Source organism: Marmota marmota, unplaced genomic scaffold (genome assembly GCF_001458135.2).
Source record: "Marmota marmota marmota unplaced genomic scaffold, marMar, whole genome shotgun sequence".
Classification (NCBI taxonomy): Eukaryota; Metazoa; Chordata; class Mammalia; order Rodentia; family Sciuridae; genus Marmota; species Marmota marmota.
The window spans coordinates 593,754-608,935 of NW_026000223.1; the positions used below are offsets into that span (position 1 = coordinate 593,754).

General features: G+C 35.3%; 1 protein-coding gene across 2 annotated transcripts in view; it reads right to left on the reverse strand.

Moving 5' to 3' along the window:
• Gtf2e2 (general transcription factor IIE subunit 2) overlaps window positions 1–15,182 on the reverse strand; it is a 68,497-nt gene that overhangs the window by 21,932 nt on the left and 31,383 nt on the right. For both annotated transcript variants that reach the window (XM_015501234.2, XM_048792761.1), the window contains 2 exons: window positions 6,698–6,805; window positions 3,950–4,132 (listed from right to left, as the gene is read on the reverse strand). In XM_015501234.2, coding sequence (XP_015356720.1) covers window positions 3,950–4,132; window positions 6,698–6,805 — 291 coding nt within the window. The remainder of the gene's footprint in view (window positions 1–3,949; window positions 4,133–6,697; window positions 6,806–15,182) is intronic.

Sequence of the window (15,182 nt, forward strand, 5' to 3'; positions counted from 1 at the left end):
CCCCCCCCCCCCTTTTTCTTTTTGGTAGTGCTGGGATTGAACTCAGGACTTCACATATGCTAAGGACATGCTATACCAACATGCTAAATTCTTATTAAAATGTATGATGAAACTGTACTTTTTAAAAATATTCATAAAATGACTTTAAATATTTAAAAATGATAGAATTAAGTCCATGGGACCCAAGTGGTAAATGGTTATGACTGTACTGAAGATACTGCTGAAAGAAACTGAGGAAGTTACAATTAAATCAACAGACTTCCATGTTCATGGACTGGTAAACTTAATATTGTTGGGATGTCAATACGACCCAAAGTGATCTACAGACCCAATGTATTCCCCATCAAAATCCCACTAACACTTTTTGCAGACATAGAAAAATCCACCCAAAAATTTATATGAAATATCAAGGAACCCCAAATAGCCAAACCAACCTTGAAAAAGAACCAAACTAAAGATCTCACTTTTCCTGATTTCAAAAGATATCACAAAGGCTGGGGTTGTAGCTCAGTGGTAGAGCACCTGCTTATCACGTGTGAGGCACCACATAAAAATAAATAAAGTTATTATGTCTAACTATAAATAAAATTTTTTAAAACTCACAAACCTACAGTAAATAAACATTGTAGCTCTGGCATAAAAACAGACATATATACACTAATGAAACAGAATAAAGAGCCTAGAAATAAACCTTTGTATACATGGTTAAATGATCTTCAACAAGAGTGCCAATACCACTCAATGGGAAGAGGAGAGCGGCTTCAACAAATGGTGCTAGGGAAACTGAATATCCACATGTAAAAGAATAAAGTTGAATCCTTATCTTACCTCCCTAAACAAAAAATAAACTCTCAATGGATTAAAGACCTAAACTTAAGACCCAAATTATAAAATTCATAGAATAATATAGGGGAAAGTTTCATGGCATTAGATTTAGATTTAGACACCAAAGGCATGTGCAATAAAGTAAAAAATATATATAAATGGGACTACATCAAATTAAAAAAAAATGCACCAAAGAACACAATCAACAGAATGAAAAGGCAACCTACACAATAAGAGAAAATATTTGAAAATCATGTGTCTGTGAAGAGATTAATATCAAGAATATATGAAGAACTCCCTCAACTAATCAACAATAAAACAACCCAATTCAAAAATCAGACAAAGGATTTGAACAGACATTTCTCCAAAGATGAAACCATCAATAAGTACATGAAGATGCTCAAACTCACTAGTCATTAGAGAATGCAAATCAAAACCACAATGACCTCCAGGCATAGTGGTGTATGCCTGTAATCCCAGCAGGTTGGAAGGCTGAGGCAGAAGGATCAGGAGTTCAAAGGCAGCCTCAGCAACTTAGTGGGGCCCTAAGCAACTCAGGAGAGAGCCTATCTCTAAATAAAAAATAAAAAGGGGTTGGGGATGTGGTTCAGTGGTTAAGTGTCTCTGATACCAATCTCTGGTATCAAAAAAAATAAATAAAAATAAAAATCTATAATGACCTATCACCTCACACTCATCAGGATGATTATCAGAAATAAAAAGAAAATAACAGTTTTAACAAGGATGTGGAAAAACTGGAACCCCTGTACACTGTTGGAGGACTACAAAATGGTACAACCACTATGGAAAACAGTACGGCAATTTCTCAAAAAATTAAAAATAGAACTAACCATATGATCCTGCAATTCTATCTCTAGGAATATATATATTTAAAAAATTAAAGGAGTTTCAAAAGAAACATTTGTACACGTTAATAGCAGCACCATTTGTAATGGTTAAGATGGAATTAATTCAAATGTGCATCAATGGATGAACAGATAAACAAAAATGTGGTATATACATACAATGGAATATTAATTGGCTTTATAAAGGAAGGAAATCCTGACATATGCTACTACAACATAGATGAACTTTGAGGGTATCACATCAAATCAAATACTCTAGTCACAAAAAGACTGGATGATTTCACTTATATGAGTAGTCAAAAATAGAATGGTGACTTGCTGGAGACTGTGAGAAGAGGGAAAAGTAGTTGTGTAAGAGGTACAGGGTTCAGTCTTGTAAAATGTAAAAATTATAGAGATCTTTTGCACTACAATGCAAATATACTCAACACTATTGTACACTTAAAAATGGTTAAGATGCTAAATTTTATAAGTTTTTTACCATAATTAAACTTAATTTAATTTTAAAAAAGAACAGTATAGATCATTCAATACATCATCTTTAAAATTAATATATCACATCACAAATACAAACTAGCTGAATAGGACTATGCTGGCAGTTAGAAAACCCCCAAATAACAAGTACTGAGGGATGAGTAATCTGAATAATCACTAGTTTTCTTTCTTCTTTTGTTTTATTGCTTTTCCACAAACCTTTGTGTTCTTTGCTAGCACTATATCATACATTTCTTCAAAGCATTGTATGATCAACAATGAGAGTAATTATCTTCCATCTCTAAAAGGAACTGAAGAGAAACAATGCAAAAGGATTTAGCTTAGGTATGCCAAAAAAAACTCCTTGATAGAACACACCTTTATATTTGTGTGTGTTTGTGTGTGTACATATATATATTTGAGGGGATGCTGGGGATAGAACTCAGGACCTTGTGTATGCAAGGCAGGCACTCTACCAACTGAGTTATATATCCCTAATCCCCATAGCTTTATATTTTTAAAAACAGAATTGAAATTCTGGGTTTCAAACAATCCTGCTTTAAAATAAGAATAGACTATGTACTTTTTATGACCCTTTCAGCTGTAATCCTAAGGGAACAGAACCAGGGAAAATAGAGTATCAAAGTGATTTTATATCACAAAATTAAGGAATTACAGGATTATAGCACTGCCACTTTAGAAGTAATAAAAAGTCTAATGTATAATAACAATACTGGCCACTATCAAAATTAGAGAAAGAGTGGAGCAGGAAACATGTAGTCTTAAAAGTTTAGATTCAGTAGCCTTACTTTTCAACATGCTCTCAAAGTTCATAATTTATCAACTTTTGTGACCTGTCACTTTTAACATTTGTATAGATTAAGTTAAGATATTTTAAGTTAAAAATCTTAGGAGGTTCTTCTACTAGCAGAGGCCAAGTAGCTCCTAAAGGACCAATCCTCCAACAGAAAGCACTATAAAACCCTTAAAATATTTTAAAAATCAAACTACCAAAAGGAACTGAGGTCAACCAAAAGCAGGCAGAAAATGGAGGAAGAAAGAGCCAATCTGCAGTTAAAACTCAATAAAATCCTCAGTGTGTCTAGAGAGAAGAACCAGAAAACAGAGAATGGGGCAACCACACGGAAAATGAAAGTAGGAAACTCTATAACAAATTTGATCAGAGGTAAAAATTCTGCCCGAATCTCTTGCTGCCTTAAAATACTCATGAATAAAAATGCTCCAAGAAGAAGAATTAAGGCTAAAAGAAAAGAATGGATTTGTCACATGCTCCTCATATATAATATACATCAGTATAACTTTTATTGACAGCAACTTCAGCATACCTAAACAGCCAGCCTATTCAACTAATGCTTTTGTGCTTTCATGCAATGTCTACTAGAATTGTTGAAGGAGCTCTTGATTACAAACACAACTTGACAGAGAACACTAATATCGTTGAGGAAAAATTTTCAGAAATATTCTGAAGAATCAAATAATCATACTACTATAGCAACAAAAGAGAGCTAAGTTACACAAAGATGGCTACCCTCTTTCCTGCTCTATGGCACAACACATATTTCAAGTCTCTGAGTGGCTATAAACACACACACACACACACACACACATATACACACACACACACATATACACACACACGTGTGCGTGGATGATAGAGGCTTTAAAAATGACTTAAATATTTTAAAGTTAAAACCAAGAAGATATTTTTAAAAAATATTTTAAAATATTTTTCTATTAAGACACAGAAAGAAAACAGAGGTTACCTTGACAGCTTTCTGGGAATTGGGCAGTCCTTCTTCAATGTCTTCTAAAAGAATTCCTCCTAATCCTCGCTGGTCATGCTGATCTAAGAGCCTAAGTAGGGCCTTCTTATCTTTCAAGTTGTACTTGGGTTTGAAGGCATACTTCCCATCTACTACTTTAATTTTGGGATTGTTGACTAATGCCTGTAACAATGACATCATTTGAGCATATCAACAAAAGGAAACCTCATATGTGTACTATTTATATACATTTTTTTGAAGAGAAATAAACCATTTTATCATAAGAGTTTTGAAGAAAACTGAACCCATATTCTTGTGGAAGACAAAATAAAAATAAAACACCTATTAATATTAATAGACAAAGTGAGCTGGGTATTACCCATACCACCTCCAAAGTATATATATGCATTATAACATGACAAACATTACTCTGGGATGAACAAAGCAATAGTCAGTCCTCCTCACCTGGTTATCACTGGCATTAGCAGCTGTGGAAGGAACTAAAAAGAACCAGACTGGTACATATAAGAATTTTACCTATAATGCCAGCTTGAGAATGAAACTGAGTAAGAATGCAGGAATTACTGAATATAATTATGTTCTTACTCAGTTGTTTTATATAGCTAATAGCAGAAAGAAAGCTCTCCAAGAAAGAGCAACTTTACTTATTTTCTTCTGCAGCTGTCAGTCTGATCCTGAAAGGAGAAAGAGAAGAAATGCAGAAAGGAGAGAAGAATAAAATAACAATATAATAAAAATAATCTTTTATGTTGGCAAGTCCATGAAATTTCCGTATTAGGTAAACCAGCAATTTTAAATGTGGGTTACCATTATTCTATACCACTAATATCTACTACATTATGCAACATTCATGCAAGCTGATTTAGATCAAATACTTTGAGGCTAAAAATCTTGACAGTTATTCTTCTGGTAATAGCCTAGTAGCTTCTAAAAGACCAAGTACTTCAGTGATTAACTGGTTCATTTAATATTATGAAAATGAGGGGGCTGGAGTTGTGGCTCAGAGGTAAAATGCTCACCTAGCATGCGTGAGGTACTGGGTTTGATCCTCAGTACCACATAAAAATAAAATAAAGATATTGTATCCACCTATAACTAAAAAATAAATATCTTTAAAAAATATTATGAAAATGAAGAGCTGTAAAATAAATTTAACTGAATTATATTTTAGGAATTTTACATTTGGTCTTTGAGAATCTTACTGGTCCTTGAAAGTAGTCTCCTTTGTTGTCATTTAATATATAAGCCCAAAAGAAGCAACTATCTGAATGTTTAAAATGTTACTCATATCTCCCACCACCATAAAAATAAATAATACAAAGTGCTATTCATTTCCAAATTACCACCATCAACAGTACTAGAGTTACCCAAAAGGATGGATGTATGTTCATACACAATGTTCATACATAATCGTCTTTCTAAGTAACTTTCTAGAGGTAATAATTTAAATATCAAGCCATAATAGTAATAGTAGTAGTACAAAGCATCTTGCTATCCCTATGGTACTAATGCTTTAAATTTCCCAAAACAAAAATATAATTTACAAGCACACAAATTATAAATTTAGCAATTCAAAATAAACCAGTTATTCTGTAAAAATGAAAGTAGAATTGGTATACTGACTTCTTCAAAACTTTTGCTAGTCTTCAAAATTTTTAAGGGCTGGGGCTATAGTTCAGTGGTAGAGCACCTTCCTAGCACATGTGAGGCACTGGGTTTGATCCTTAGCACAACACAAATATAAAATTAATTAAATAAAGGACTTGTGTCTATCTACAACTAAAAATTTAAAGAAAAAAAATTTTTTAAACATCACACACAGTGGGGCACACCTACAATACCAGTGACTTGGGAGGCTGAGGCAGGAAGATTGCAAGTTCAAGATCAGTCTCAGCAATTTAGCAAGACCCTGTCCCAAAATAAAAAATAAAAAAGAATGGGGATGTAACTCAGTGGTAAAGCATCCCTGGGTTCAATCCCTAGTACCAAAAAAAAAAAAAAAAAATTAAACAAATAGTTACAAAAAATTACAAGAAAATCAACAAGTCAAACAACTTAGAAACATGTATGTTTAACCAGAGGTGGTGGCATGCACCAGTAATCCCAACTACTCAAGAGGCTAAAGTGCCAGATCGTATATATATGATGTTTGGTGAATAAAACAAAGACTCTTTCAAGAGAAATAAAACAAACACTTATTTTAAGAGAAAACTAAAAAGCATTATCAGATGGTCATGGCTCAGTGGTAGAGCTCTTTCCTAGCATATGAAAGGCCCTGGGTTCAATTCCTAGCAATGCCAAAAACAACCAAAATAACACTTACAGCAACCATCACTTGGTAATCAACTTTTTTAGTGTATGTGGGGAGTGGTTTTACAAGGAATTGAACTCAGTGGTGCTAAACCACTGAGTCGCATTCCCATCCCTTTTTATTTTGAGACAAATTCTCACTAAGTTGTTTAGGGCCTCGCTAAATTGCTGAGGCTGGTGTGAACTTGCGATCCCCTTGCCTCAGTCTCCCAAGACATTGGGACCAACTGATTTTTTTCATAATATTTTTAAGACTATTCTTGAGGCTGGGGTTATGGCTCAGGGGTACAGCGCTCGCCTAGCATGTGTAAGGCACTGGGTTCAATTCTCAGCACCAATAAAAATAAATAAAGTCATTGTATCCATCTACAACTAAAAAGAAAAATATATTAAAAAAAAAAAAAAGACTATTCTTACCTCAGTCATTAGCCATTGTTTCTGCTTGAGTCCAATATCTAAATGCTGTGTTTCATCCAAAATTTCTTCTAAAGTTAGAGGATGTGTATCTCCTCGCTGATGCCGTGTCTATTGAAGGAAGAAGTTATCATTAGAAGAGTTTTTAAATGCTAGATGCATTAAGTCAAAGTTATGCATAAATAAATCTTTTCAGGAATATAGAACATATATTATTTGAGAGAGCACAATGATATGATAGTGATTAGAGCATTAAGTAAGCTAGCACAGTGGCCCACACCTGTAATCCCAGCAACTCAGGAGGCTGAGGTAAGAGGATTTAAAGTTTGAGACCCTGCCTCAAAATAAAATAAAAAGGGCTGGGAGTATAGCTCAGTGGTAGAGCATCCTTGGATTCAATCTGCAATACCAGAAAATTAAAAAAAAAAAAAAGTGTGGACAAACAGAATCAAACCCATGGCATTATTATGAAGTCAAAGGATAAACAAAAAACACTTGCAATTCATATCACAAAGAATTAATCTTCCTAATATTTCAACAGTTCCAAAACATAACCTCAAAATACAGACAACAGAAAAAGAAATGCGAATTACTTTTTTTGGTACTAGATATTGAACCCAGGGGTGCTTCACCACTAGGCTAAACACCAAAACCCTTTTTTTTTTTTCTTTTAAATCGTGGAACTGAAGTAACTGAAGGTCAGTGCATGTTGGTTACCAAAGGAAAATATCAGAAACAACAAGTGGCCATCAATAAAGGACAAACTAAATAAACTACAGCACATCCACAGTAGCCTTCCATATTCAAAAAGGCAGAAGTACTCTATATGCTAATCAGAAAAGATGTTCAGGACACATTAGATCTAACAACACATGTAAATACCAAATGTTGAACAATGCAGGGAAGAACAGAAAGTCTCATTCACCCTGGTAGGAATACAAACTGCAACAGTCACTTTGAGACAATTAAGCAATCTGGGGTGCAGGGAAAGTACTGGGGATTGAACCCAACAGCATTCTACCTTTGAGTTACATCCCCAGCCCTTTTTTCTGTTTTTTGGATATTTTAAATTTTATCTTGAGGCAGGGTCCCCGGTGGGCCTCAAACTCGTGATCCTCCTGCCTCAGCTTCCAGAGTAGCTGGGATTATAGTCATGCACCAACTTGCCTGGCTCAGTTTGACACAATCAGAAATATACTCTTACCATTCCATCAAGCTAGCAATCAAGTTCATTGGTATTTACCCAAATGAGTTGAAAATTTATATACACACAAAAACCTGCAAAAAGATATTTATGGCAGCTTTATACAATACTGCCAAAACTTGGAAGCAACCAAGATACCCTTCAGAAGGTGAAAGGATAAATTGTGGTACATCTAGACAATAGAATATCATTCAGTGATAAAAAAAAATAAATGAGCTATCAAGTCAAGAAAAGACATGAAAACAAGAAAAAAAAAGACATGGAAGCTTCAATTCATATTAGTAAATGAAAAAAAGGCAATCTAAAAAATGTTTTCTACTCTACAGTTTCAACTATATGGCTTCTAGAAAAGGCTAAACTATGGAGAAAATAAAAAGTTTATTTTGCCAAGGGTTAGAGGGAGGGAGGAACAAATAGGTAGAGCAGAGAATTTTTAGTGTACTGAAATCACCCTATGATACCATAATGGTGGAACTAACACTATACTTTTGTCAAAGCCAGCGAATGTACAACACTAGCAGTGAGTTCTAATGTAAATTATGAACTATGAGTGATGTGTCAATGTAGGCTCACTGATTGTAACAAATACACTATTTTAATGTGGGATATTGATAGAAAAGCAGGAGGACTGTGTAAAATCATTCTTACACTGTGGTTGAAGCCAGAATTAGACAGGCAGTCAGTGTAAATAGGTAAATCGAGTCGGGTCAAGGAGGCCAATTTTGAGTGAGTCTGGGAAGTTGGAGACTGTCCCCTAAGGGATCAGACTGTCCCCTGAGGGATCTTATCAAGAATCTGCCCCTGCTCCAACCTGTTGCCAAGGTAACCATCCCAGAAATTTCCCCTCCCTACAGGGAGCTATAAGGTTGTTAATATGTCCTTGTTTACTCCATCCTGCCCTTCCCCCTTCAGCCCACCTATTTCCCACCTTTTGGCCATCCCACTGAACATTCCTGGGCTTAGTCACTTATGCAGGAAGGAGAAAGATAAGAGGGGAAAGGCAGGAGAACAAAGGAAGCCTAGGACATATAAAAAGGGCAGAACACCTTGCTTCTTGGGATACCATGATACCAGCTATGGCCCCCTTCTCCAAGTCTATGTTACCCCTTTTGAAAAAAATCCTGCTTCATATGCTTGCCTTGGCGTGCTTCTCTAATGTTCAAATTTCAACATGTGGAGAAGTAGGACTCGTCACAGATAACCAGTGATATCACTGTGACCAAAATATCTGACAAGACCTAATTAGAAGAAAAAAAGTTTTGGGGGGCTCATAGTCTCAGAAGTTCAGTCCATGTTCAGCTGACTCCATTTTCTAGGCCTGAGATAAGGCAGAACATCATGGCAGAAGGGAATGGGAAGGAAAGCTGTTCAGCTCATAGCAGCCAGGAAGCAAAGAAAGAGAGCTGGGGACAAGAATTCCCAAAAAATTCCCAAGAGCACAATCACCCCGCCCCAATGACCTAATTCTTCTAGCTACATCCCACCACCCAGTAATCATTAGTCCATCAAGAGTTAATCCACTGATTAGGTCACAGCTCTCATAATCTGATCATTTCACCTCTGAACATTCCTGCACTAACATGAGCTTTTGGGGGATACCTCATATCCAAATCAGAGACGGGGGAATGCACAAGAATTCTGTACTTTCTGCCATATTTTGCTGTAAATCTATACCTGTCTAAAAACTAAATTCTATTTTTTTAAAGTGAACGTAAAATAAAAAGTACAAGTTAAAAAAATGTAGTATGAAACTTTTTATATAGAAAAAGGCAAAAATAGTAATATATAAGGCTTGGTATAGTGGCACTTGCCTAAAATCCCACTGACTCAGGAGGCTGAGGCAGGAGGATAGCAAGTTCAAGGCAATCCCTCAGCGACCTTGGCAAGATCTTTCAGCAACTTAGCAAGATCCTGTCTCAAAATTAAAAATAAAAAGGACTGGTGATATGGCTCAGTGGTAAAGTGCCCCTGGGTTCAATACAAACAAAAGTACAAACAACAACAACAACAAAGAACATATAGGGGCTGCAGGTACAGCTCTGCGGCAGAACTCATGCCTAGTATATATAAAGCCCTGAGTTCAATACCCAGCACCGAAAACAAAACAAAACAAAACCCATATTTTTCTTTGTTCCTTCATAAAGAACCACGGGAAAAGTCACAAGAAACTGATAAAAAGAGATTACTTGGGGGTTGGGGATATAGCTCAGTTAGTAGAGTGCTTGCCTCACATGCTCAAGGCCCTGGGTTCAATCCCCAGCACCACAAAAAATAAATAAATAGATAAATAAGAGAGATTACTTATAAGAAACAGGACAAAAGAGAAAGGAAATAGGTTTATCAGTGAAAATGAGACCTCTTCCTTTATATCTTTCATACTATTTTACTTATTCTATTAAGAGATATACTTCTAGCTAGGTGTGGTGGCTCACACCTATAATCCCAGAGGCAGGAGGATCAAGGTTCGAAGCCAGCCTCAGTAACTTAGTAAGACCCTGTCTCAAAATTTAAAAAATAAAATATAAAAGGGTTGAGGATGTGACTCAGTGGTGAAGCAACATTGAGTTCAATCCCTAACACAAAAACAGGAGGGATTAGGGGGAGACAGAAATTTCTTATTCAAAATAAAAATAACTCTCCAAAAGAAAAAATCTTTCATGCTCTAACTTTCATCTCCTCAGGCAAATTACATAAACTCTCCAGTCTCTAAAACTATAATAATCACTTCTTAAAACCAAATGTTTGGAAAGCAGAAAAAGACATAAAGCCTAACACATCACACATAAAAACCATTTACTGAGCATTTGCTATTAATTCATTCACTTATTTAGTGGTAATTATTATGTCCTCAGAATACAGCAATGAGATATACTATGAAATGTGAACTACTACTTCTGCCTTTCACAAGCTCCCAATAGAGAAGTTAAATACATATCAGTGAATGTTAATGGGCAGAACTTTGAATGATGACCAGAATAACAAGGGAAAGGGAGCAGCTACACAAGTCAGTATATAACTCAGTCAATCTGGATGATTCTACAGAAACTTTGCTAAATTTTTAATCTAAAACTCCCATTAAAAAATTATGATTTGACTGCAAATTGGTGCAAGCAATCTGGAGTACGCAGATTCCTTGGAAAACGGGGAATGGAACCACCATTTGACCCAGCTATCCCACTCCTCACTTTATACCAAAAAAACTTAACTACAGTGTACTACAGGGACACAGCCACCTCAATGTTCATAGCAGCACAATTCACAATACCTAAATTGTGGGTCCAATCTAGATACCCTTCAATAGATGAATGGGTAAAGAAAATGTGGTATATATACACAATGGAATATTACTCAGCATTAAAAAAGAATAAAATCTGGGCATTTGCAAGTAAATGGATGGAGTTGGAGAATATAATGCTAAGTGAAGTAAGCCAATCCCAAAAAACCAAATGCCAAATGTTTTCTCTGATATATGCTGATTCATAATGGCAATGTGGGTGGAGCATAGAAGGAATAGATGAACTTTAGATAGGGCAAAGGGGAGGGACGGGGCATGGGGGTAGGGAAGACAGTAGAATGAGAGGGACATCATTACTCTAAGTACATGTATAAAACCATAAATAGTGTGTCTCTACTTTGTGTTCAACCCGAGATATGAAAAATTGTGCTCTATTTGTGTAATATGAATTGAATTGCATTCTGCTGTCATATACAACAAATTAGAATAATTTTTTTTTCATTTATGCTTTATAGGCTAAGGTTGTAGCTCAGCAGAACGCTCACCTAGCACATGTGAGGCCCTGGGTTCAATCCTCAGCACCACATAAAAATAAATAAATAAATAAAATAAAGGTAATGTGTCCAATTACAACTAAAAAATAAATATTTTTTTAAAAATTATGCTTTACTAATGTTACAGGCTGACAACCATATCTCTCTTGGCTCATGTCAGGTGATTTACATTTCAGAGGGTGACCTGCATGGAGAAATCCTGATGGAAGACTAGGAATCCTACACGAAACAGGGACTAGCAGACAAGGCTCACTCATCCCTTCATTTTCAATATTCTACAACATACTGTGGTTTATCTGCTACCAGATGAATTGTGGTAAATTTTATTTTAAAAAGAAAGACCTTTAAAGTGGAGACACTGTACATCACTTTCATAAAGCTTTAAGGAATGACTACTTAGAGCTAAATTAAAAATTTCCTTTTGCAAAAAGGCAAAAGTTTCAAATCTGCTAGATATTCTGTGAGTAAAGAAACTTTCTATAATTTGCAATTAGTTTTAAAATAATTAATCATAAGCAACAATCTGTTCCTTCAAAGAAACACTACCATTTTAACAAAACATGAAAGTAACAAAGGAACTGATTTTTGAAAGAAATTAATGCAGTGAACAGAGCTCTTTGAAAAAGAATGTTTTTGGAAATAATCCCATCATTATATGATTTCTAAGTTTAAAGAGTTTAAAAAGAAAAATTCTTATATCTACATATATTTAAAATTTTAGAAATCATTTTCTAACCTTTATTTTTTTTAAGTTTTCCAAATAATCCTCACCTTGAGTTCTCAGTTTGTCAAAAAAAATAAATTATATAACTCCTTTTACACGAATTGAAATATAAAGATGAAAATTCACTTAGCCAAACTGACTAGTAGGTAAGACGGGATTTAAAAAATTAGAGTCCATGCACAAGGCCCTGGGTTCAATCCCCAGTACCACAAATATATATATATATGTGTGTGTGTGTGTGTGTGTGTGTGTGTGTGTGTGTATATGGTCCTAACTTGGTAATAGTGCTTGTTACTAGACAATAATTCCTCCTTTCCCTTAAGACTACATCTAAAGCCCCTGTGTGGCAAAAGGGATTTATTTTGCTAGTGACTAAATTAAGGATCTTCATATGGAGACATTGTTGTGAATGGGGGGGGGGGGGTGAATGTAATCAAAAGTGTCCTTAGGAGGGAAAGAGGAAGGCAGGAAAATCAGAGTGCATAAAAGAGCTAATACAAGAAAACTAAGATGCTTTATGAATTCTAAAGATTAGTGCTCTGTCTGATGTGTTTGTGGTACAGATTTGCTCCTATTTTGTAGGCTCTCTATTCACCTCACTGATTGTTTCTTTTGCTGAGAAGCAGCTTTTTGGTTTGAATCCATCCTATTTATTGATTCTTGGTTTTAATTCTTTAAAGAAAAAAAAACTTTTTTTTTTAGTTGTAGTTATACCCAATACCTTTATTTTTACTTATTTTTATGTGATGCTGAGGATCGAACCCAGGGCCTCACACATGCTAGGCAAGCGCTCTACTGCTGAGCCACAATCCCAGCCCTATTGGTTTTAATTCTTATGCTATAGGAGTCTTATTAAGGAAGTTGGGGCCTAATACAACATGATGAAAATTTGGGCCTACTTTTTTTTCCATTAGGCACAATGTCTCTGGTTTAATTCCCAGGTCATTGATCCATTTTTGAGTTGAATTTTGTGCATGGTGAGAGACAGAGGTTTAATTTCATTTTATTACATGTGGATTTTGAGTTTTCCCAGCACCATTTGTTAAAGAGGCTATCTTTTCTCCAATGTACATTTTTAGCGCCTTTGTCTAATATAAGATAACTGTAGTGATGTGGGTTAGTCTCTGCGTCCTCTATTCTGTACCATTGGTCTACAGGTCTATTTTGGTGCCAATACCATGCTGTTTTTGTTACTATTGCTCTGCAGTATAGTTTAAGGTCTAGAATAGTAATGCCATCAGTTTCACTCTTCTTACTAAGAAATGCTTTGGCTAACATCAAAAAAAAAACCAAATAACCCAATCAATACATAGGCCAAGGAATTGAACAGACACTTCTCAGAAGAGAATATACAATCAATCAACAAACATGTGAAAAAAATGTTCAACATCTCTAGCAATTAGAGAAATGCAAATCAAAACTACTCTAAGATTTCATCTCACTTCAGTCAGAATGGCAGCTATTAAGAATACAAACAACAATAATTGTTGGTAGGATGTGGGGGAAAAGGCAACACTCATACATTGTTGGTGGGACTGCAAACTGGTGCAGCCAATATGGAAAGCAGTATGGAGAATCCTTGGAAAACTGGGAATGGAACCACCATTTGACCCAGCTATCCCATTCCTCAGTTTAAACCCAAAGGACTTAAATACAGCATACTACAACTATATCAATGTTTATAGCAGCACAATTCACAATTGCTAAATTGTGGATCAAACCCAGATGTCCTTTAATAGATGAATGCAAAGGGAAACTTTGATATATATACATAATAGAACATTATTCAACATTAAAAGAGAATAAAATCATGGCATTTGCAGGTGGAGGTAAAGAATATCATGCTAAGTGAAGTAAGCTAATCCCAAAAAACTAAAGGCTGAGTGTTTTCTTTGACATGAGGATGCTGACTCATAATGGTGATGGTGGGGGAGCATGGGAGGAATGGAGGAACTTTAGATAGCACAAAGGGGAGAGACAGGAAGGGAGGGGAAAGGGGTACGAATGAAGATGGAATGAGTTAGACATCATTACCCTTACATGTATGAAAACACAAATGGTGTGAAAATACTTTGTGTACAACCAGTGACTTGAAAAATTGTGCTCTATATGTGTAATATGAAATGAATTGCATTCTGTCATCATGTATAACAGATTAGAAATAAGTGGCCTTTCAAGTAAGAAAGAAAATAAAATACACTTTCTCCAAACTAAAAAAGAGGAAAGGGCCAAGAACTGGGAAATGCATATGCATTCTAAATAATAAATGAAAGGAGACAAATGCTTCCCTCAGCTTCCAAAAGATTAAATGAAGATTTTTCAGACATAATAATACTGGTAACTCTGCTTTAGTTCAACAAAGTTGCTTTCCATACTGCTAAATAATTTAAGAATAGCCTTTAATTCTTCCTTTTACCTTAGCCTTTTAAATTTCTATGTGTGTGCAAGCTTGTAGCATATGTAATGTATCATCATAATGATACATTAGCACATCTATACCCTAATGTTAGCCGGGCAAGCCTGCTTTTCGACCTCTGATTCCCAAAACAGAAAGACAATTTTATAACAAACTGCCACAAATTTAAGTCATTAAATTTCTGGCAATTTGTTATAGAAGCAATAAGAAACTACTCTCTTCCCTTTTAGATCTATAAATCTTTTTTTTAAATTATTTTTTGTAATTGTAGATGGACAGCATGCCTTTATTTTGTCTATTTTTATGTGGTGCTGAGGATCAAACCCAGTGCCTTACAAGGCATACGATCTGCCAC